This window comes from Sminthopsis crassicaudata, chromosome 3, assembly GCF_048593235.1.
Source record: "Sminthopsis crassicaudata isolate SCR6 chromosome 3, ASM4859323v1, whole genome shotgun sequence".
NCBI lineage: Eukaryota > Metazoa > Chordata > Mammalia > Dasyuromorphia > Dasyuridae > Sminthopsis > Sminthopsis crassicaudata.
The window spans coordinates 27,832,454-27,857,349 of record NC_133619.1 but is presented as its reverse complement, the minus strand read 5'-3'; the positions used below and the strand labels follow the sequence as shown (position 1 = coordinate 27,857,349).

Genomic DNA, 24,896 nt, shown 5'->3' with positions numbered 1-24,896 from the left:
TCCACAGTGACTTCAAACCAGGCCTAGAAAAGGAGGTGAGAGAAGGGAAGGGGCTGCTTTGTAGATGACATTTATGTATAAATCAACCTCATCTCACCTTACCCACTGGGGGGAATTAAGGCAATCAATGAAAAGAAAAGGGTTCATTAAGCATCTGACTTGAGAATGAACTGAAAACTAAGGAGGACTCCCGGGCAGCTCTGGGACTCAAACTCTAGACCCCCTGCTTGGGAACTCGCCCCCCAGAAGTGCAGCTGCACCTACGACGCCCACAAATGCGATTCTTACTTTATTAAGAAAACTCTTCAGGACACTGGCGGCTTTGACCGACAGGGAGCGGGGTATCCGAATCTGCTTCTCCAAAATAACTAGAAAGGAAAGAGATCACACGTCAATTTTAAAAAGCTGTTCAACTCTTTAAATCACCATTTCTCTACTGATCTCCAATCTTGCCTCTTTTCCCGGATGTTCAGGGAACTCAAACTCAATATGTCCAAAAATGAACTCCATCTCTTTCCCCACACCCTCCCTAGTACCATAGTGGTTCTCAAAGAGCGGTTTGGAAAATCCTGGGGCTCTCAAACTCTTTTGGAGTGTCTATAAATTCACAATTTTTATTTCTAATATGGTAGATATTTATAATAAATATAAACATAAACAAGAACTCGCTAGAAAGAGGCTCAGTAATTTTTAATAGCATGAAGTTGGTGAGGGCAGTACAGCGGTAGAGGCCAGCACTGCCCAGCTATCCTCTGGGCTCCCAACCTAGATGCCTCCCCTCCTCCTCTTTCCCCCCTACCACACCCAAGCCCTGCAGACTTCCCTGCAACCTTTTCCCACTCAAGTCTCTGCTCCATTCAGCTTTTCCCAAAAGCCAAGTTGGATCCCGTCATCCCCTTACCCAGTGGACCCCTGGGGGCCATGGCTTCCAAAACAGCCCCTCCTGCACAGCTGTCTCTGACCTGTGTTATTCTACCCCAATGAGACCCTCCGGGTCTCAGCTCTGGGTATCTTCTCGAGCTGCCCCTCAGGTCTGGACTAACACTCACCTTTGTCCCCAGCTTCCTTTACATCCTAGCAAAACTCTCACCTTCCAGGGGAATCTTTCCCAAGCCCTCTTAAGTCCAGTACTTTTGCTCTGTTAATTATCTTCTACCAATCCTACACAGAGCTTACTTTGTGTCTCTTTGTTTGCACACTCTCTGTCCCAGCAGACTGTGAGGTCCTTAAAAGCAAGCCCTTTTGTCTTTTTTCTTGTCCCCAGCTCTTAGCACAAGAGTCTAGCACACAGTAGGTGCTTAATAAATGTTCAACTACTCCAAATGCTTCATTTTGACCTTTTTGTGGGCTGCAGGCCTTGATCCTGTTCCACTGTAGAATCCGCCTCTCCCCTTGTACTCCCTTTTATATCTGGGTAAGCTATGCTCTTCCCTCTGTCTTTTTGGGGGTCCTTGGAAAAGGTCACTCTGGTTACTGAATTCTCTGTCCCACGGCACTGTCCCAGCTAGGCTGCAGATATTTGGGTACACAGAACCAAACGGCTCATTTCCATACTGAGGACGAGCAGGACAGAATGCTCCAGAGGTATGGGGGCACCTTCCAAACTGAGCTAGGCTAAAGTCCCCACGGCCCACTTTTCTGCCTGTCAGGGATGACAGTGTCAGAGAAAACTCCCTGCTTCTTATCTAGGATTCAGCAAAGACTACTTTGGAGAAAAGCAAATAAAACTCTCTTTTGGCCTTTCTGTGGATCCTCAGCATTTGCAACAGCCTCTGGCACCCAGTAAAGACTCCATGTTTGATGACTGTTAATCACCTTGAAAGAGATAATCCTCTGTGTTCTGATCAGGGTTATCAGAGCTCCCAACAATATCAAAGGGAGACCTTCCCGCCATCATCTCAAACATCAGCACACCGAGCGCCCACCAGTCCACACTGAAACCTTCAAAAAAAAGATTTGAATTAATGAAAAAAAAAAAAAAAAAATTAAGCACCAGTTCTTAAAGTCTTTATTATCTAGTACATGCAAGTATTATGTTACTATATACTCTTCTAAATACATTCCAACCTTCATCACAGAAAAATCACAGCATTTACAGGTCTTGTTAAATTAAATAAAATGATGCATTCCTGAAAGTCTGTTCAAGAGAGTAACTTGTAGAAATGAACCTTTAAATTTCCAGAAATTGAATTCCTAGCAATAAACTCAGATCCTAGGACAATGAAACTATATTTTAGGATAAAATAAACCTTTATAGAACAATTTTCCTGACTGGGGGAGCTTTCCCAAGCCTGAATTCTTTGACTGATGCTGCAATGTTCCTAAAGAGCCAACAATGGCCCTTCACCTCTATTCAATTTTCTCCTTGGCATCTAATGGGCAGTAAGGAATCAAGATGCCTCATAGACAAAGCTACAAGCTACCAAGAGATGGACAGTATGACCTTCCTTCCTAGGTATACCTGGTGAAACTTTCCACCAATGACTAGGGGCAGCCTAAATACAAATATACCTTCACTCTTCCAGTCACCCCCATCCAAGTCTTTAGCTAAAGGCAGATTAAAGAGCTCCCTCCCCCTTCTCATTTGTCATCTAGTTAGGGCCTAGGGAGGTTAACTCTTGCTTTTTTTTTTTGCTAATAAAGTCAATATGAAAACACTGGAAAACTCTAAGGTAAATGCCTAAAACAGCAGATAATCTCTTTTTATAAAAATGGAGTTAATGCAACCACAGCCTAGGCCAAAACAACAAAAAACTGTTTTATTTACCATAATCTTCTCCTCGTAAGATTTCGGGAGCAATATAATTTGGAGTACCACAGAAAGTACTGGTTGTGTCTCCTGGCCTTAATCCTTCCTTTTAAAAAAAGAGAGAAAAGAGGTATTGCAGAACTCTAAATTTTGCTCTCAAACCACAGGCCCCATATCTCAATCCACCATTGGTCAGACGAGGATTAATTTAAATCAATCCCTCCTGACTAGAATGGTTTGTTCTTCTGCACACACTCTATCAGGTACCAACCCCCCCCCCCTTGTTGCCCCCCACTTCCCCTATGCCTTTGTCTTCTTCATTTCTGCTGCCTCCTTCAAGGCTAAGCTCAAGCTCTTTCAATAAGCTCAGATTCTGTCATCCTCTTATAATCATCTTTGAGGAACGACAAACAATTCTCTCACGATATCATATGAAGTTTGTCATGAAGTCTTCATCACTCAACAGAAAGTCTACACAACGTGAGTACAAACTACCCAAAGAGGCACGACTATTTTGGGTCCAAAATTAGTAAATTAAAACCGCTCATGAAAAGTTTCCAATGTCAACTCAAAACCAGGTGAGATGAATTCATAAAAGAGGCCCTCCATCCACCAGCAAGGTTTCCACAATGCTAAACCAGCTAGTGGAAGCCTGCAGAAAGTAACAGGGAATATTTCTGGAAGAAAACTGTGAAAGTGCTTCACAAAGTGTTTCTGATTTCCAAAAAACCTGTTACAAGAAAAATAAATTCATTTAGCCAAAGGCATTAAGTTGTTTCTCTCTTATCACTGGCCTCAAATCTTCAAGGAAGGAGATTTTTGATTGGAGTAGGAGGGAACTTTTAATTTTCCTGAAGGCTTAAGCTGGCTGGCTGGGAGAGCCTCCCCAGCATGCTAGGGGGCACGGGCCTCAAATGCCATGTAGGTCAGGTTTTGGAATCTAAAGAGACTCCCTTTTTATAAGGAGTAAGCAAAAAATTTCTTCTTCATCCAAATCATCTGAAGACACTGAATTTCTCCAGAACACCATATAAATATAAATGAACAAAAATCCTCTTCTAAACATAAGTAGTTTTAAGTCTTTGCTCTTATAATTTCTCTTCTTAAAGAAATGACATGTAAAACTTCCTGAGAAATGTCATATTTAACATTTTAAAAATTCCAAACCTAAATCCCAAAAAAAGGACATTTCCCCACCTCCAGCCAACACAAAAAAAGGATTCCACATGAAATTATGAATCATTTCATGCTGTTAGTTTTTGAAAGATAATATTTATTACATACTTTTTAAAAAACAGTCTCGCTTGTCTGTGCTTCCTCCTATCCAATTCTAGGTACACACACACACACACACACACACACACACACACACACACCATAAAACAAACAAACAAAAAAAAACAAACACAAAGGGATCCAAAAGGCTGTGAGAGAACCACTGTAAGGAAAAAAAAATTTCTCTCCAAAGCCATGGGAAATACACTTAAAAGTACCTTTGCCTATGCAAAGAAATAGCCGTATGGGCCCACACAACAGTGCGGCTTCCTGTCAGTACTTTGCCCAGGAGCCTCTGGGGCTGACACTGAGCTCAGCCAACAAGATGATCCATGTGCTTCTCACCCCTTCGGACCGGGCAAAGATCACTGCACAGAGCCCAGGAACAAGGGGGACCAGACATCTCAGAGAAGAAACCCTCCAAGTGGATTCGTTACAAGCAGAGGCCTCGCCCTTTCCTCATCTGGAATCTGCATCCAAATGGAACCTTGGCAACCCCCCGTCACTGCTAGGAAACAGCAAGGCTGCCCATGATGCTCAGTGCCCTCTGCGAGCTCTTGCCCAGGGCTCCCAGAGGAGGTACCATTGAAAAAGAGAAGATAAAGAGCTGACTCGCCATGTTGTGGAACGCCAGGGAGAACGTGCCGGTGGAAAACAACCATTCCCCGGCCTTCTCGGCCTCTCCCCGAGCGGCCAGCAGCTTCAGGGAAGGGCTGGCAGCCTCCCTCCCCAGGAGAAGCCTCTCTCCCTCACCTTACACATGCCGTAATCAGTGAGCTTAATGTGTCCTTCAGAATCCAGCAACACATTGTCCAACTTCAGGTCTCGATAGATTATCCCTCGTTCATGAAGGTAATTTAGTGCTAGACTTATTTCTGCAGAATAAAATCTAGAATGAGATAAAAAGGTCACTGGTTTGCTTCAAAAGAAATGTACACTAAACCTGCAATTACCTGGTGCCTAATTGGTAGGGACAAATATATGTATTTGCTTTACAAATGTAAATAACACTCAAGTCACATTAAAAGTTTTTTTCTTTGGTTAGGAGTCAAAAATACCCAAGGCATGCTCAAACAGTATTCTGACACCAGACGCCAGACCCCACACATAAACCAGCTGGAAAACACGCATTATAAAATACTGCTCTTTCATTAAAGTCCTGTATTTCACAGAATCTTTTCATACCTCAAATAGGCTAATGAACGACTTAAAATTACCAACCCTTCCAACAACCACCTACCTCACACTGGACTCTCAGAACAAAAATGAAAAGAGCAGTTCTACCATTAGGTAATATATGATCACAAAAGCCCTCCTGAGACGCCTCAGCCTATCTTGTAGGTGCTGACCCCGGATCCTCCAAAACTGGAGGGGGGGAGAGGGGAGGGGGCAGATTCTTACACAAGGCCTGTCTCGTGTCTGAGGACCTGCCCACCTATGTTGAGAAAGGCAGCCAAGAGCAAGGTGACCAACAAGAAGGTGATTTTTGGATTTTAAAAATCCAACATGTTTTTAATAACCAACAGTCATGGTGGTCCGTATGTACTGCTTTATATATTATGAGACACTATCTGGGCTGTCAAAATTTTTATGTAGAAGGCACAAAAAAGAGCACAGGAAAAACATTATTTAGTTGCTATTTTAGCAGTGGCATAATTAGTTCATATGAAACATGCCCAGTGACTAGTGGTTATTATTGTGGGCAGGGGGATAAAAAGAGGGCCTTTAGGGAAAACATTCAGGTCTTGTGAGTAAAGCAAATCAGCAAATTCTCTAAACCTTCAAGATGAAATAAATGTCAACAAAATCATTAATTAATTAATTTCACTGTCTGTAGCAGTTTTGGAAAAGATTGTCCTAAATGACCCAGACTATCTGGAATCATTGTTATATGGATCCAAGACCATTCATTTAATTGTTCCTTGTTGAAATAACAGATTGATTCTTTTTTTTAAAAATTGATCCTATTTAGAGTTGATTAATTTTGTCCTGTAACTGTTTAAGTCCCAGTTCTTTGTTGTCCTATATATAATGAGTTAAGTTTAGAAATTCTAGGCCTCTTATTAATTACTGTTCTATTCTTGTGTCATTATCCTTGAAAGGAGGCAGGCGGACACCAGGGAATCGGGTCTAGTATCTTTATATCGCCAAACTATCCTTCAAGGATGTCTGCTTTGATATCCAAGGAAGTCTGGTCCACTCGCTCTAACCTGGCAGGTAGACTCGAACAGTGAACATGTCTTAATCAGGAAAGGCAGAGAGGGAGTTACAACTGGCCATCATTCCCAATTTACAACCAATTATACTGTCCCCACGGTTCGGCTCTGTAACCAGTAACAATGATTTAGCCATCTATAATGTTGGGCTTGTTTAACCAAACATCCCTTTTCCCCATCTATAGAAGTCTGCTCTTTGTTTAACACCTCCCTAAAAACCCCAACCAAGACAGCTATTCCCCAATTTGGGTCTTAAGCTTCATTGAGGACAGCTGAGATCCTAATTATTGGCAAATTTACATTTCACGAATATTGATCATTCTTGGAACGTTGTGCCTCAATTTACCTTCTTCTACTTCTTAACCTTGTGATTTCCAAACTTATTATACCCTACTGGTAGACCAGTAAGCATGGCTGCAAGGCATTCTCAGTTCAATAAATTACCACAATTGATAACGATACTACAAACATAGCACTAATTGGAGACTGATTCCATTTAAGTTTTACAGGAATGGTTGCTGATTTAAAACCAGGAGGAAAAACAACCCAGCCATTGATGGGAAGGAAGTGGTCTGTCCAAAATGAGACAAAGCAGAAGCAGGTCTGAAACTCCATTCTTGATCCCTGGTCTCAAAAAAAGGTCAACAGCCCCAAAATGATACAAAACCAAAATTATAGAACACAAAAGGGTCAAAGCAGTTTCCCACCTGTTCATTAACAGGGCTGAATTATGACCCCCAAATTTAAAGCCTGAGCCAAACCAAAATAAAGGCAGACTAGGCTGAGGAGAGATTTTTTAAATAAGAGAAATGTACTGTAATTACTTTCAAAAGCACACATAAAATGAACTTAATGGCATTACCAACAAGGGGCCCTCTCAGATGAATTGGAAGAAAAAAGTTGTATAAATAGCATATCGTTATATAAACAGACCCTGAAAATAAGGGCAAACATTCCCTTCAAAAATGTTATTATACTATTCATTTGTTTAGGAGCCCTTGGAAACTATAATGTACATTAAGATATATTTAATAAACATTAAAGCAAAGCTAAGAACAGCAAAGGAGTGGGAGGAACCTATGAAGGTTTCCCTCTTGTGGCAAAAATCCCACCCTGTGGAAGACCACAAAGCTTACCTAGCATGTTCTTCTGGGAGTTTCCTCTGTCGCTGCATATGAAACATGAGATCTCCTCCATTTACGTACTCTATCACAAAGAACAACCTAAAAAAGAAGCGCACCCCTCAAACTCCAACCTGGGACAAATCTTCACAGCCAAATGTAGATAGACAATACAATGAAAAGCAGCCAGAGCGCGTGCTTTTGCTTGGTCTGCCCGTGATGGCAAGGCAAGATTGGCAGCAGCTAATGGCAAGGAGGCGGTGGCCACAGGAACAGTACAAAGAGGGGGCCAGAGAGGACGGAGGTGGGGTCCACGACCAGGCCTCTGGAGGCCCCTCTCCATTTATGGATACTCTCTGGCTCTCCTTGCAATGAATCTTGTTCTGCTGGCCCCATTCTTCCCCTCCATTCATTGTGCCAGCAAGAGTTAGAACAATTTCTACTCAGAAGCAGCAGCAGCACAAGCATTGCAGGAAGCAGGGGGTCTCCCCTCAACCTCAGTCCCACAGACCATTAACGTAATGTGTGCATAGAGCTTCAGAAATCTGGAGGCCCCAGGGAAATGCATTTCATTCACAATGTCAACATTCCCCCAAACAGTTCTTTGGTTTTTGCTATTATTCTTCATTCAGTAATCAAGCTGGGAGCCTCGTGTGGGAGCCCCTAGATCTTGTATCTGCCTACGGGTGTGCAACATGTGCTGTTTCTCCCCCATAAGATGGAAAGGTGGGCAGGGGCTGCTCTTGCTTCCTGTTCCCTAGTGCTTAGCGCAGCTCTGTATGGCTGCTGACTGACAGAGTGGCCTGCCAGCCTGGGTGTGAGAGGGCCACCCTGAAGAAGTCCCTGTGAGAAAGCCCTGGATGAGCGAGGACACTTCTTAATGCCCCTGGGATCATCAGGAGGGCCTCGGAACCCTTTGTGTGAAGCACTTGGTATCCAGGCATTCTTATGGCCAGGGAGGCTCCTGCTAGGGTTACTGCACTGCCAGGGGAATCTCCCCTTGACGTCTGCTCCAGGGGTCCTCCAAGGGTCCTCCAAGGCCTCAGTCAGCGAGGGACTGGAGGTCAGGGCTCCTGAGCAGAATGACACAGCCTACCCAAGAGTCTCCATGCAGAGCATGATGAAGACCCAGACAGGGCCCTATGGCAGCTGCAGTGTGGACGGAACACCAAGGCAGCCATGGCGTCACGGCTCATGACCATGCTCACTTCCTCTTTCTTGGGATAAAGCCATCCCACACCACACATCGGCCCTGACCGCGACCCTTCTCTCCCTTTTACCTGCTTTCTGTCTGGAAGCAAGAGTGCAGGCCCACAAGGAAGGGGTGGTTGGAGGCCTGCTCAAAGACGTGCTTCTCCGTCTGCACCCAATCGATGTCCTGAGGAGACACAGGAGAGCAAACCCCAAGTGCTCAGATTTCTACTTTTACCAACATGCCCCCAAACCCCAAGTCTTCTCCATTCCTAAGCAACCAGCAAGGTCGATTACCAAGATATGGGCCATAAAATGGTCCTTTAAGCAAGTCCATCCAATTCACAATCTGCAAGATGGTCCCCTGACACATAAGATAAAATGACAGCCAATGCTGTCGCAGGCCATGGTCCTCACCGACACCCAGGCCAAAGGAGGGCAGAGAGGGGACAGAATGACTAAGGAAACTGTGTTTTCCCAACTTGCCCAGGGCACAGCATCATGCAAAGGGGCAGGCTATGAGCTCCTGGGCCAAGACCGATCAGAGAACACCATGTGGACAGGCCCAGCCCTGGAGCCCCAAGGGCCGCTCACCTCGTCATCGTTGACCAGCTCCTTCTTCACAACTTTCATGGCATAAATGCGCTCAGTTTTTTTAAGTCGTACCAACAGCACCTTGGCATAGCTCCCCCTCCCTATCACACGGAGCAAATCGAAATCCGGGAGACCCAGACTGGACGAAGCTTTGCCGCTGTCCCTAGTACTCATCGCCTGTCAAAGGAATTGTCGTTTTTAAAAAATGCAATGGCTGCAAACTGCCCTTAAAAACACCCAACTAAGACCCCCTGGCGATGAGACCCTCTAGCTCCACAACATCTCTCGAGGTCCAGAGACAGAGGACTAGCAAAAGAGAGAGCATGGAAGATACTCGCGGAGGAGTTCGGGAAGGAAGGACCAAAGGGATCACTGGAGGCCAGGCAGGCGAACTTAACGCACGCAGCAGAGCCTTAGGGACACAGAAAATTCCCAGCCACCTCTGCTGATGTCACGCTGCAGCTTTGCTTTCTAGTTCAACATTTCCCAATTACATTTTCATCTGATCAGCTCTCCCTGCAGTGCCCAGTGTCTGACACCTCTGGTGGAGACTCGAGACAGCCCAAACCAAGTCTCCTCAGTCAGGAAGAGGTGAGCTACAGGCGAGACACAGCAGGGGGCCTCTGGACCTGGGCTCCCGGGAGACACACAATTGGCCAGTTTTACAATCTTAAATTGGGCACTTGGGGCCTTCTGGAAGGCAGTGCCTTGACATGCTGGCAACAGAAACCAGAAGAGGTCAAGGAGGAAGTGGGCGCTAAGGAAATGAGACAGTATTTTGTGAGGAAATCATCTTAGGCTTCTTTTTAAAAAGCTTCCATGTCAGGAGACTGAAAAGTTCGATAAAGGAATGGATCCTAATGTATTCTTTTATCTCCCAGCAGTATTCACCCCAACACTACAGTTTCTACCACATAATAAACAAATGTTAAGTTTAAATACTGTTTAGAAAAGGCCAGAATTTTTCTAAATCTGAGACCCTTCTCCAAAAGAAAACAGGAATTTGGTTATTTTTTTCCCCCAGAGAGAAGAATCTAATATTATCCTAGCAAGGATCACTAGGCAACCATTTGATGCTGCAAGCTATTAGATGGGGGAGTCACCATGATTCTGAAGCCAGCTGCTAGAGAACTACTTACTAGGCAAAGCTATTCTGTGGTCTGTGTGTTTGTACATGTCCTTTCCTCTTTCTGCTGGGTCATGAGAAGAAAAGGAAGCAAAGAAATTGAAGGGGGAAATGGGTGTCTTTTCCTGGTAGCAAAAAATCTGGGAAAACCTCATATGATGAAGAGTGTTGGAATGAACTGTGGTATGTGAAAGATATAAACGTAATGGAATTATGATTGTGCCATGAGAAGTGATAAGAAGGGAGGGAGAGGGGAGGCTCCAGAGAAACCTGAGAAGACTTGATTTAAGTGATGTGAAGTGAAGGAAGGAGAACCAAATGCCACTGAAAAGCAGCCAATGTTTAATTGGCTTCAGGGGCCTCCCTAGCAGAGAGGAGGCAGGGGCAACCAGTTGCCAGAAGGATGGCTTGTTTTGTGTTAATATATTCTTCTTCATGATGGGGGTGGGGGGTTCTCCTAGAGGGCAGTGTCACTGAGAAATGCCAGAGCACAAATGTCTAAAACACCATCCTCCAGGAAGGAGATCATGAGCTAAAGACACGTTTTCTGTAAAGACCTCTAAACTCCAAGTTCCCTATAATTCTACAGCTGAAAGGGCCTCAGATATCATCACTCCAGACTCTTCCCTGAGAGAAGAAACAAAAGGCCAGTGGTGAAGGGATGGGCCCAGGTGGACAATATCTTGTGGGGAGCAGGCAGCATCCCCCCAGACATTTGGACATCCTGGCCCTTGACCTCCTTGATCCCCATTAAGTCAATTGGTTAACAAAACTGTCAGATCCAATAAGACAAATAACTTTTACCTCCTTTTCTTCACCAACATGGTCCAAACTTTCATGACTTGAAGGGTTATATGGAATCACTAGAAGAAAAAACACACCATAAAAATGGAGCAAGGAGGTAACAAGTCACTAAAACATGAAGTCCCCTTTCTCAAGATGTAAGGGAAGGAAATGCCATTTCCCACTACCACAACAATCTCCAATTTTCACCATTTCTATCTGCCTGTGACCCTGTGACTAAGGCTTGGTACCTCTCTACCTCAGCCGTGGGAATTCTTTGCCAAAAGTGGGGACACCAAGAGCTTCTTGCTTTGTCGTGATAATAATTTCACCCTTGAACGGGGTGGAGAAACCGGTAAGCGAACTCTTGCTTTGAGTCAAATTCTCACTAATAGAAGAAGTGTCAGCTGGGTGGGTGGAATTGATGGGCACCTGGTGAGAAGGAAATGAGGATCCCTTGTTCTCAATTCTTACGAGGGGATGCCAGCCCAAGCTGAAGGTCTCCCTCAAGACTGAAATTCTGAGGACACTGAGACAATTTCAGTGAGGGAGAAATGAGGGCTGCCGATTAAAAAGACAAAAGAGACTTAACCAATTTGGAGGTCGCTGGACTTGTCTGGGATGATTCTTAGAACCTCTAGAACAGGAAGCAACCAAGCAAGGAGCCTCCACAAAAGGAAACAGCTGCTACAGAGTCAGCAAGCCTTGTCAAAAACAGATCGGCCAGCCCAACTTCACTTCCCTTTTCTGACAGACATAGGGAGATGTTTCCCCTAGACCTTAAAGCACTGATGGGGGCCCCGGGCGTGGGGCCAGAGCCCAGGGCTCCCTGTTCTAGCTCGTCTCGGGGAGCATCTGGAGCCGCTGCACGGCTGACCATCTTTGTCAGTGACTGGGACAGACACAGACGGCACGCTCGCTAACTGTTCAGAAGATGCAAAGCTGTGAGTGACAATGAGCACACTGAGTGACAGAAATTTTTAAAAAGACCTTGACTAGTAGAACATGAAACTGAATAATGAAATTCGGCATAGATAAGTGGGGTTCACAGGAGTCACTTCCTAAGTGTGAGTTGACTAAACAGTTTACGGGGAAAAAGGCATAAGGCAAGTTTTGTTTTTCTTTATTCCCCCACGTGGGAGGAAAAAGAAGCAGAGAGAAAATAAATGTTTATGGACAGTGAAAAACTCGATTTAAAAATAAAATGAGATTTGAAATAAACTAAGCCTCCTAAAGGAACAGTTAGACAGTGCACCAGGCCTGGAGACAAGAAGACTCATCTCCCTGAATTCAAATCTGGTCTCAGGTGCTTCCTGGATGGGTGACCCCTGCCTCAGTTTCCTCATCTGGGTGAGGACATCACAAAGAACTAGACACACCTGAAAAATGCCCAACAAAGGCTCTAAAGCACCAGTGAGTGGGCTGTGGAAACGTAGATGGGCTGGGCTCGGATAGGAGGGTGTCTGGGCCTAAGGAAGAGTCCTGACCTTCTCTGCCGGTGTCCTGGACAGTGTCTGGGACATGTCTAAGTATGACTAATTACTAGGAAGAGAGACTTCTGGGGGGAGGGGGGGAAGAGCGTGAAGACCATCTTCAAGCCTGCCAAGGGCTTTTATGTGGATAATGATCAGATGTGTCCGGCTCGGCTCGAGGGCAGAATGGGGCGGAGGTGTGGAGGCCGAGGAGGGGGGGTGTCTACTTCTAGACATCCTGGAGGCTCACGCTAACTGCCCAGGGCCCTTTTCTAGAAAGCCTGGATGGCAGACCCAGGCCAATATCCTCTCCTGACTCTTCCCCAGGAGTGGCCCCAGGCAGGCCCCACACTCTCTGGTCAAGCTTCAGTTTCTTGACACTAACAAGGGCTGGTACTGGGGTCTCACCCTGAGGGAAATTTCCAAAGAAGAAACCAAACAGGTAACGGGGAAGCTTCACAGCCCCCGTGTCTCCCGCAGCCTTCTTACTCCCTGAAAGAGAGCTGCAATCAGTCCTACCTGTCTCCACGTGGTCTGAATGCACAGAGGTTTGGTCCATGGGCATCATTGGTTCCTGGATGAAGATTTCAACAGGATGAGAGCCTGCACTTCTGACACTCTGGCCAGAGTGTAATCAAAGCAGATGACTGCCCGTGAGGGGCTGGTCTCCAGAAGGCCTTAATGTCTGCAGCGTGACCCCTCCCCAGGATGAGGGGGGCATCATTCTTCATTTGAAAGCTTAGAAAGCAGACCCAAGAATTCCCAGCGCTCAGGCTTGTGACCCAATCGCTTCCTTGTGAAGGAGCTGCTCTACCCCAAGCCCTCCCTGGGAAAAGGCAACTCTAAACAGCCTTCCCACAACCAGCCCAAACTATTGGCTGGAGAAGACCCCAGTCTAACAAAAACTAGCAGGAAAGAGTAAATGAAAGTGAACCTTCCTCATTTAATGCTGGCACTAACTTTTGATAGCTGAGGAGGAGGAAGATCGAGCTAGCATCTGAAGAACTTTGCACAGGCTACTTCCCCTGATGCTCACAACCACTCTCTCGTTATTCCCATTTTGCAGCTGAGGATGCTGAGGCTGAGAGATTAGATGAGGCAAGCTTCCCATCCTGGTCTTCCTCATGCCAAGCCCAGCCCTCCCTCACTGTGCCCCCTTGCTGCCTTTCCTCCCTGAGGGGCCTTGGAGAAGCCACCCTGCTGAGTGCAGAAAGTATCCCGAGTCTGCACCCTAGCTCCTGCTACTGGGGTAATCTCACTTCTCTGGGCCTCAATTCCCCTACCTGCAAAATGTAGGGCCAATCTATGACTTAACTTAGCAACATAACCAAGTCCTCCCTTCCCATCTCTGCTCTCAGCACTTGCCCTCATTCAGACGCTTCCATTAAAAGAAAATGAAACGCCAAGGTTTGGGCAAATCCAGGGAGGCGTCACATTTTCGGGGCTGTTGTACCCAGCCCAAAAGTCCCTTTAAGGCTGTAGGACACAATAGGTCCCTTGGTACAGCTTCTTAGATGCTTATGTCACCCATTCAAAGTCCTGAGCCCCTTGGCCGGATAGCAGCCTCTTCCTCCAAAAAGCCAGAGCTCAGACCCTCGAGAGCAGAGTCCGGCCTCCTCTCTCCCTAGGCCAGGCTGGGAAGGCTCTCCTTCCCCCCCTCCACCCGCAGAGACCCTGGCCCTGGCCTCAGCTCCAGCAGCACTGCCTCCTGCAGCAGCTGCCCTGTGCCACAATGCCGCCTCCTCCTCAGTCTTAGATATGCCGTCACCCACTGGGACATCAGCACTTTGAGGACAGGTGTCCTTTTTGCTTTTCCTTTGCCCAGGATGGAGTAATTACTTAAGATACGCTGCTGCTAAAATGAAAAGCAGTGGAAGTCAAGTCATGTGGAGTGGAGAAAATCCTGCGGCGTCTCTTCCTGAGATCACAATACCTGATGGTGTAGGGGAAGAGGGCAGGGGCTGGCTGAGTGAGCCAAGGCCAGCGGCCCTGGCCATTCGCAGAGCTGCCAAGCTGCGTGCTGGAAGGACTTTCCACAGCAGGTTTCAGCACACGGCTGAGATTGCAGGTCTAGCCTCTCAAAACTTGTCAGAAAATTGCTATTTATAAAAACTTATCTGGAAATTCTAGATTTTATGAAAAATTACTCTCATAAACCAACACTAGTGTGGGCACTCAATCCTAGAATCAGGGGCGCCTTAACGTGTGTAGGAGTATGTATGTACACACAAATGTATAAGTATGCATTCTACCCATTCACCCATGCAAAGTCCCCCCAGCCCACTCCCCACTAGCCAGCCCAGCCTTGGTCCCAAGGAGCCGCTGTCTTACCGGGGGCAGAGAATGCCGTCCACATTCAATGGTAACGAGCTTGTGGCACTTCTTGTGAACGAGCAGCTTGCAGTTGATGCACTTGTAGCCCTGGCGCCCAAGGCCCCAGATTCGGTCGGTGCAGATTGCACAGTGGGCTCGCTAAGATAAAGGGGGAGAGATCAGCATTTAGACAAATGTGGATCGTCCTCCAGGTGGGCAATGCTGGCCCCATGGAATGAGTGCGACTCCCTTCCCAATCTCCTTTCGGATCTACATTTCCATTCTATGACTACAGAGCAATATTGCCCCATATCTTTTATTTTCCCAATACTACATAAAATCAGAGAGAAAATGAAATAGAGATGCAACCTTCAATAACAATGAAGTGGGCTGCCATCTTAATTGGAAGATAGACTTTGGTTCTGATAAAGATCTCATTTCCAAAATATATAGAGAATTGATCCTAATTTATAAGAAATCAAACCATTCTCCAATTGATAAATGGTCAAAGGATATGAACAGACAATTCTCAGAGGATGAAATTATAACTATTTCCACTCATATGAAAGAGTGTTCCAAATCACTACTGATCAGAGAAATGCAAATTAAGACCACTCTGAGATACCACTACACACCTGTCAGATTGGCTAAGATGACAGGAACAAATAATGATGAATGTTGGAGGGGCTGTGGGAAAACTGGGACACTGATGCATTGTTGGTGGAGTTGTGAAAGAATCCAGCCATTCTGGAGAGCAATCTGGAACTATGCCAAAAAGTTATCAAACTGTGCATACCCTTTGACCCAGCAGCGCTATTATTGGGATTATGTCCCAAAGAAATACTAAAGAGGGGAAAGGGACCTGTATGTGCCAAAATGTTTGTGGCAGCTCTTTTTGTTGTAGCTAGAAACTGGAAGATGAATGGATATCCATCAATTGGAGAATGGTTGGGTAAATTGTGGTATATGAAGGTTATGGAATATTATTGTTCTGTAAGAAATGACCAGCAGGAGGAATACAGAGAGGCCTGGAGAGACTTAAATCAACTGATGCTGAGTGAAATGAGCAGAACCAGAAGATCACTGTACACTTCAACAACAATACTGTATGAGGATGTATTCTGATGGAAGTGGAAATCTTCAACATAAAGAAGATCCAACTCACTTCCAGTTGATCAATGATGGACAGAAAAACTACACCCAGAGAAGGAACACTGGGAAGTGAATGTAAATTGTTAGCACTGCTGTCTATCTACCCAGGTTACTTATACCTTCGGAATCTAATAATTAATGTGCAACAAGAAAATGGTATTTACACACATATATTGTATCTGGGTTATATTGTAACACATGTAAAATGTATGGGATTTGCCTGTCATTGGGGGGAGGGAGTGGAGGGAGGGAGGGGAAAATCTGGAAAAATGAATACAAGGGATAATATTATAAAAAAAATTACTCATGCATATGCACTGTCAAAAAAAATGTATAATTATAAAATTAATTTAAAAAAAAAAAAAAAAAAAAAAAAAGGAAGATAAGACTTTGGACACTTCGGACTTTTTCATGGCTACGAGTAGGGACAGAAAGAGGAGCTAATTCAGAATATGAAAAGCCCTTGTTAAGAGACAATCATAAAAACGCTCCAAAGCTTCCACAGCCTCTTCTCCCCAAGACTGTTCGGCCCTGCCTTTTTAGCTGACAGCCTGGGGAATACCAGGGATATTGTCGATCCGCTGGGCACTAGCAAAGAGCAGCAGGCCATGAAGATCTTCTCTAAAAGGGGGGCTCAGTACCTTTTATGTGAGTTGCAGACCTGCGCCCCCCTCTCCCCGGCTTTAGCAATCTGGCAAAGCTTAAGGAGCCCTTCTCAGAATGTTCTTAAAGGTCTAAAACAAAATACACTGGACTACAAAAGAAACCAATAAAACTGAAAGAAAGATTTTTTTTTTTAAACTAAGGTTCACAGATGCCTGGAACTCTCTTCGCCAAAGTCTTAGGAGTCTGTGGACCCTGGTGAAGAACCCCTGCTTTCAGTTGTGAATGAAGAGCCCTTTCCCTAAATAGCCATGGCTCTAGCACTTGACCAGAAGCCCAGGAAAACGTGTGGAACCTTCCTGGAAGATCCACCCGCACACAAGTCAACTTCATTCAAGCCTTTTGAGGTCACAGGCAGTGACCGAAGAACCCGGCCAGCCTCTGCTTAGTTGACAAAAAAGCAAAACCTAATCTTTCTCTACAATCAAAGAGACTGTGTCAGGGCACAAGGGAAGGGAGACGGGCGGGGATCACACAACCACAAGCCAGCCAGGCTACATTACCCTGTTGAACCGCTTGGCTTGAAAAGTGTGGCCATTGGCACAGTAGAGCTTCCTCCAGCGGCGTGCACCTCGGCGATAGATGGACTCTGAGGAGGAAAAGAACAGAGAGGACTGAGAGGCCGCCAAGGCCCAAGTCAAAGGACAAAGCCCAAGGAAGGCAGCACAGGGACGGGGAGAACAAGGCCCAGGCTGAGGAGCAGCGGCCGATGGCGTCCAGAGGCCACCCCTGGAAGATGGCAGTACTCTCCAGACACACTCCCATGCAGAGTAAATCTGGAGGGACCTTGTCTGTTTCTGGCACACTGACTCCATATTCTGTCTCCTAGATGTTATCATTACTGTATAATCCCACCAAATTCCCCCACCCCACAGAACTCAAGCCAATCCTGTCCACGCATCTTCAGTGACAGGGGTCCCCGTCTCTAAGCCCCCCATGAATGTTTCAGCCTCAGGCCATGTCATCTCCCAGTCAAACAGGCTGAGGCGCGCCTGCTCCAAGGCTCTCCCTCACAGCCCCTGGCTCAGAATTCCCAGCTTACCTCAGGGCCCCTCCCAGGAAAAACCCTTCCTAACTCTCCTAGGCATGAGGGCTTCCTCTTGAAGGGCCTATCCCATCTGCCCACTTTGGTCTGGGTTACAGCAGCCCGGCCCAGCGGGAACTGCCTAAGGATGAGGGCTGTACCTCTCACCTCTTCGAAGCTCTGGTACCGAGTACCACGCCTCTCACCAACAAGTGTCTGAAAAAGCCTGTGTAAGGTTTTAGTTTTAGTTTCTCATTTGTTATTAGTAAAACCAGACAAGGACTTTCCATTAGTGGAGCTTTAACCTGAACATCCTGTTTTACTCTCGAACTTAAGGATAATTCTGGAACTGGTAATTTCATGTATCTCAAACTAGGACAGTCTGCGTCCTAAGTGGGAATCTGCAGTGCTAGGAAGGAGCCTTCACGACAGGACTAAAAGGTTCTCTGAGGGACCTCCCACTGTGGGAAGAAAGATTCAAAGGGAGAGTGAAAAGTGTGGTCAGTGTAGGAATCCATGTTCTGCAGAGTTCCTGCCTGTGTGTGTGTGTGTGTGTGTGTGTGTGTGTGTGTGTGTGTGTGTGTGTTCTGGATTCCAGAGATGGTCAACATGGAGACTCCTCAGAGTCATGTTCTTAAATGAGAAGATTTACAAAGGAAACCAATTATCTTGAAAGAAAAATGTAATTTCATTTTTCTCATTCCTGAAATCATCAGGTCAAATGGAGGCTCGGACAGAACCAAAACCATGGCAAGAGACAGATTACAAACTCTGCTTTGAAGAGCAGCCTTTAAGTGTTCTGGCCCCACAAGAGAGAAATGATGAGAGCGCTTCAACCTGCTGAAGGCCAGGCCTGGAAAACGCTCTGCAGGCCTGCTCTCCACCAGCCTTAAGTCAGAAGACAGACTGAGGGCTGAGAAAAGAAACGTGGCACTGTCCACATTTAGGTCCCGCTGGGCCTCCAACATCCTGCACACCCCACACCTCCCTCCAGAACCACCTACCAACAATCTCAAGTCTCCCCAGGCCTTGGAAGGGCTTCCCAGTGTATCAGTTTAGCCAGGACTGCCAGGGAAGTTTTTCCTAGTCCCCTTGCTCACTGGGGCTCCCTCTCTCCCTTCTCCACTGAGCTCACACATCTTCTCTGGTCCCAGCAGACGCCCCATCCTTCCCTTTGACCCACTGTCTCTGTCACCTGCCCCTTCCTCCTATCCCCCTTCCCACAGACTTGCAACTAGGCCTCTCTTCCTACCACCGCCCTCTCCAAAGAACCCCACAGCCCAAAGCAGCAAAAGCCTTTCTTGCTGACTCAGCCAAGAACCAGGCCTTCTTCCTCCAGCCCTTTGAATCTTGCCTGTCTGCCAATGTGTCTGCCTGTCTATCTTTCTGCCCATCTGTCTCTGTCTGCCTGTCTTTCACTCAAGGGCCCTCACCATTTTTGCATCAAGGGGCCCCTTTGGCAGTCTGTTAAAGTCTAGTGACCACATTTTCAGTGTCATCTTTTAAAAGCATAAAATAAAATAAAGAGGCTGCAAAGGCAGCCAGTTTCCAGGAAACCACTATCAAACTATTACAAAAACTGGCCCAAGGAGCCCAGCGTGGCCTGCTCCAGCTCACTGGCTCACAAAACAGCCGGTCTCTCCTCTGTGGTGTATCTCACTTCCCTCCCTCTATAATTACCAGGCTAGTCACAGACCCCCTCCCCTTGTCTAGCAGGACTGTACAATAGCCCCCAGACTCTCACCCCTCTGCTCAGCCACTTCTATCCATGGATTTAACACGTCCCTCCATCTGCTCTGTCTCTCTCTTGCCCTGCAATGTCAGCATCACCCCTGTGATCTCGGATGAACCACAACTTCACCCCCTTTTGTTCTTCTTCAGTCTGGCTATCCGAGCCCTCGGGGGAGCTGCACTGTGTGGGGGCTCGGATTTCCCTAAACTTCCCCTCCCAGCCCACAGCCCAGCAGCTCCACAAACAGCCGGTCGTATCGTGGGCATGTGGTGCATGGACCGATCTGCAGCCAAAGTCAGCAGATCTCAGTGTCCACTCCATCCCATCTACTCTGCCAGATTGTGCTGGTCAGTCCAGGTGCAGCCCTCCTGAGTCCTTAATTACTCCATGCAGATGTCATGATTCCTTAGACTTGCACCCGCTGCTCTCTTCTCCCCATTTCTCTGTCGTACTCTCTTCCCTTCTTCCCAGTCCAGCTTAATATAAATCAAGTTCCCATCTCTCAAGTTTACAGAAAGTCAAAGAAGTTAAAAACTCTCAAAAGTCTGATATCAAAGTCAGTGTCAAAGTCAAAAAGTCCGGCTCTCTCCTCCCTATTCTCTTCCCAGGCAGGGCCTCAGGGAAAAGCCCCTGACTCTAGCAGTATAGTCTGCGTATTTCACAAATTACATCAGAATAAATGTCCTTGGAAACATGCCCACAGGCTGCACTCCATCAGGTCAACAGCCACACAGGCCATGGGAAAAGCCCACAGCTCTAATGGGGGGGGGTCTCTGATTGTCCCCGACATGTGCTACAGGCCCATAGAGGAGACTCGTGCATGGTCCCTCGACCATAGGGACACAGGCACAGGGACCCTCATACTCGAGAAAGAAGTAGAAGGAGATACTGAAACTGATGGGGAGAAAGAGAGGCTGTTAAGTGGCGGAACAGGTGGAAACAGTCACAATCAGACTGGCCGCTGACCCACTGATTCAAACAAAGTAACTTCCTAACTGCCATAAGGGACTCTCTGGTGTGCTTTTACACGGGATGTCACAATGAAGAACATTTACACCAAAACAGGTTCTAAAATCACATCAACTTACTATCTTCTCCGGGACATGGCATTCCAGGTCTTTCCGGTACACATGGAAACACTGAAAGAAAACAAGAAAAAAAGCAAAAACAGAGATTAAGCCAGCACTAGAAAACACAAAATGTCCAATATACTCGTGACAAGCTAAGAACATCAGCGTCCACCAGGCTTCCAATCTGAGGCCTGTCAGCTGAAGCAAGCACCAGGATCTTGTCAACATGGTACGGCTCAGAAGAACTTCTCCATCACTCTTCAAGGAAAACCATGATATGGACAATAGCGCAGGAACATAAAACACAGCTAATTTACGCAATTATTTTAGGGAAATTGATCACTACGTCATCCTTGTCTTTTCTGGTTCACCTAGGCCTGTGATACAATCAATAGAGTGAGATGTTAATCTAATTCATATTCTCTCTCTCTCCTCTCTCTCTCTCTCTCTCTCTCCTCTCTCTCTCCTCTCTCTCCTCTCTCTCTGAAAGAATATGAAATTCCACAGTCTTGGTATTGGGAAAAGAATTGTGGGGGGTTGTATCACCATGATATCAAATTATATCTGATATAATCAAACAAAAAGAAAAGGAAGGCAGATGGGTTCCGCACTTTGGCAGGAAAGCAGGTTCCGCCATTTCCTCCCTCCACGCTTTTGCAGAGGCTGTTAGCTCCTCTTGGAATGAATGCGGTGCTCCGTCCCAGCTGCCTCTAGAACATTCAGAGCTATATCCAAGTGTTTCATTAACACGTGCTCAATTTCTGAAATGATCTGATGGCGATGCTTGTTTACAATCTAAGCAAAATGATAAATGACTGTGGCTCACTAGTCTCAATTCCTAGGTTCCCCTCTAAATAAGGAAGTGTTTACAGGTGGTCTTTTAAGGAGGGCCTGCCACAAATTTTCTGAGATGATTTAGAACAATCAAGCTGGATGAAAATCACTCAATAAGCATTTATTCCATTACCCATTAGGCATTATGCTGGGCAGCTGAGATGGAAAGACCAAAAATAAAGCAGTCACTGAGAAGCTTCCCCCCACGGAGACAATGTGTCCGTATAGATACAAGCCCAGTGGATGAACAGAGTGGAACTTGGCGGGGAACAGGAAAAGCCTCGCAGTGGAGGAAGTGCCTAAGTGAGCTCTGGAGGAGAACAGGGACCCTCAGAGAAAGCAGCATTACCGTCCTAGATACAAGACAGATGATATTCTGGATAAGGAAGAGCGTGGAGGTTGGTTTGGGTGGATCAAATGGGAATAATACATGATGAGCTAGAAAAGCGGGCTGGAGACGGGCTGTGATGGCCTTCACATGCCCAGAGGCTGTGTCTGACCCTGCAGCTGACAGGTGCCACATGGAGTGTCCCTGTCCCAGAGTCATCCCCATGAAAAAGGCTCAGCTGCGGGGAGGAGGGGCTGCACAGAGGAGACCTGACCCGTGGGGCTCAGAAGCCCTGACTGAGGCTGGTGGTTGTGAGAGTCGAGGAGACAGATGAGGGTGGACATGGAAACATGAGCTGGGGCTGACTGGTTGGGAGAGGAAGGAGGCAGCAGTGAGCACAGAGTCTGGAAAATGGAAGGCCAGTGGTGCCCCAGACAAAAAGAGGGATGTCTAGAAAGGGAGAGCACTTGAGAGAGAGAACTTGAGAGACGCTGACTTTTAAACACCTACAAGACAGCCTGTGCCATCTGTGCATCAGGAAGTCTGGAGTTCGGCAGAGACAGATGTGACGGCCATGGGCAGACTGAGAAGTTGAGAGGGCCCCAACAGCCACGGCATATACCTGATCAGTCTCGCCCACTCGCCCGGCCAATGATCCAGGGGACAGAGAAGGTGCAGCCAGACACGGCCGGAGCCCACAACTTGGCCAGGCCTCACAGCTGGGACAGGGTACCCAAAGGAGGACATGCAGCAGCTTCAAGGAGAGTGCAGAAGGAGAAATGGCAGATAAAGGATCAGAGGTATTTTTGGCAAGAACCATGAAAAAGGAAATATGTGGGTGTGGGAGCCCAGAGCCAGGGGAAGCAGTGGGGGCAGAGCTTTCTGGGAAAAGGGGGAGGGTCAAAGGAGCGCTCCGGCGTTTGGCCAGATGGAAATAAAGCTCACTAATGGTGGGGAGGCCACCACCAGGCCTAATTTCCGGGGAGAAGTGGGAACTAATGAACCACCCTTCGCTGTCCGAAGGGGCAGAAGGGATGGGATCGAGGGCAGCTGCCGGTGGAGCCTGGCCGCCAGTGCCGGGCGAGGCTTGGGGAAGGAGAGAAGGTGGGAGTGTGGGGAGCGAGGAAAAGCCTCTGCAGCAGCTCTTCAGTGACCACCAATAGGGAGATGAGGGGGAGCCCAGAAGCCGGCAGAGCCGACACTTTACCGTGAATTAGGAGCTCTGAATCTTTGTTGAGTTCATAGAGCCGAAAGGCTTCCTCCAACTCCAGCTGAGATGAAACTGTGCACGGGTCTCCTGGAGGGACAAGATGTAAAGCAAAGGTTAACAGGGGAAAATCTGCGATGGCACAGGTAATAAGCAACTTTCTTAATAGAGGAACTCTCAAAGGAAAATAGCTTTTCATCTCTGAAAATACATAAAACTATTGCTGGCATGTGGGTGACACTCTAGAGCTGCCTCATGTAAAGGATTCTCTTTGTCTGAAACAAGCCAGACAATTAAAAAAACCCACTGATTTCCATTTCTCAATGTCTCTCAGGATACACAAACATGAGATCATGTATAGGAATCTTAAAACCCCGTTGATTTCTATTTTTCCCCAATATGTCCTAAGATACACAAAATGAGATTATATACGGATCATAAAGCATGCTGAATTTCCTTGCATTTGTATTTGAGATTCCCATCTAACACGGCAAGAAAATACCAATTATAAAAAGACAAAAAGTGACTGCTGTCGCATGACTAATAGATATACCACAAGCAACTGCTCTGGTTTTTGCCTTATCTATTTTGCATTTACTGTGAGTAGGTGGCCTGATACTTCCATGTGCTCGCTGCTGAATGGTTTCTGATGTTCCCATGACCTATCGCTTTCGCCACAGGTGGCCCAGCTGGGTCTCAGTCTGTTTATCTGGAGAATGAGGCAGTCAGCCTGGATGGCTTCTGAGGCCTCTTCCAGGCCCTGTGACCCCCTACCAAGGTTTCTTAATCTGGGGTCCCTGGCCTCATATGTCAGTAGGCCTTGTAACCCCTAAGCAGGTAAGAACATGGATGCTCTGAGAAGCCCCAGGCCGGGACTTTGGCCAGCACAAGGGGGACTGAGGGGCCATCACAGCGGGGACAGGTCCGCACCCACTTTCTGTGATGAGAACTTGGGCTCCAACCACACTCGGGAGCCACGATCAGGGCGGCGCCCACCCCCATATCCAGACTAAGAAACAAGCAAGGGGAAGAGAAGGAAAAAGCATTATACTAAACTTCAAAAGATGATTGCAATGATAGGTCTGCCGTCTCTGAACTACTGACAGCACTGGCTGTCTCTGAATTTCTCCAGTCACCCCAGACCTTCCTCCTATCTCTGGAGGATTTCTTACTTTTACTTCTGGAATAAATATAAATTTGTTTTGCCCTAAGACCTTGTACTAGGGGTAGAGAGGTGGCCATGTTTAGAGAACAAGCCTTAGTCAGGAGATCCTGAGTTCTAATCCCACTTCAGAAGCTGGAGTCAAAAAGATTTCTCTTCCCGAGTCAAACTGGCCAGGGAGGGAAGGAAGAAAGGGAGGGAAGAAAGAAAGAGCCGCTCTACCCAAGTCTCCCTCAAATGCACGCCAGTCCTGTCCTCAGACACACAGTTCCTTCTCCAGCGTTTCCCCAGGTCTGCGAGGCACATCCCCAGTCATTTCTGCCTCCATCAACGTCAGTTCCAACTGCCCCAAGTGCAGGGTCTCCTCCCCAGAATGACCTGTGTCCCTTTTGTGGTCAGTCACTCTGTCCACACTTAGACTACGCATTTTGTCTCCTGCTCAGCAGAGCAAGCTCCCGGCTGCTAAGGTTCTTTCACTTTGGCATCAGGACCCCCAAAGCCTAGCAGGCAGCCCACAGGCACTAAGAGCCTGCTGTGTGCCAGTCACTGCTAGGCCTTCAGGACACAAAGACAGGCAGAAGCCAGTCCCGTCTGACAGAGGGGAGAGAACAGGCAAACAAGTCAGGCCAAGGAGGGCCGGAGTCTGCAGGAACCCAGTGGCCACATTAGGAGGAGAAGGGCCAAGGGCCAACCCTCGAGACTGACAGCAGACTGGATCCCAGGCTGGGAGTCAGGGGCACAGGGAAGCTGGGAGCCCGTGAAAACACTGCCATCCTCACCAGTAACAAGGAAGCCAGGAAGTGAGGCAAGGATGGTGCCCCCCGTGTTGGCCATGGCAGATGCCATGGCTCATGACGGTGAGGGCTGCAGAAGCGGAGATGAGG

The 24,896-nt window shown here is 47.0% G+C and overlaps 1 protein-coding gene across 2 annotated transcripts in view; it reads right to left on the bottom strand.

Annotated features, from left to right (window-relative positions):
- Positions 1–24,896, bottom strand: part of PRKCI (protein kinase C iota) — a 57,936-nt gene that overhangs the window by 5,490 nt on the left and 27,550 nt on the right. The window contains exons 3-15 of one of the 2 annotated variants that reach the window (XM_074298176.1): positions 22,851–22,940; positions 20,500–20,550; positions 17,159–17,244; positions 14,859–14,999; positions 13,047–13,101; positions 11,077–11,135; positions 9,147–9,323; positions 8,642–8,739; positions 7,377–7,463; positions 4,778–4,913; positions 2,768–2,855; positions 1,816–1,941; positions 289–368 (exon numbers count right to left, since the gene is read on the bottom strand). In XM_074298176.1, the coding sequence (XP_074154277.1) occupies positions 289–368; positions 1,816–1,941; positions 2,768–2,855; positions 4,778–4,913; positions 7,377–7,463; positions 8,642–8,739; positions 9,147–9,323; positions 11,077–11,135; positions 13,047–13,101; positions 14,859–14,999; positions 17,159–17,244; positions 20,500–20,550; positions 22,851–22,940 (1,274 nt within the window). Of the gene's footprint in view, positions 1–288; positions 369–1,815; positions 1,942–2,767; positions 2,856–4,777; positions 4,914–7,376; positions 7,464–8,641; positions 8,740–9,146; positions 9,324–11,076; positions 11,136–13,046; positions 13,102–14,858; positions 15,000–17,158; positions 17,245–20,499; positions 20,551–21,092; positions 21,418–22,850; positions 22,941–24,896 lie in introns of those variants that run through there. The other variant, XM_074298177.1, reaches the window with a different exon arrangement.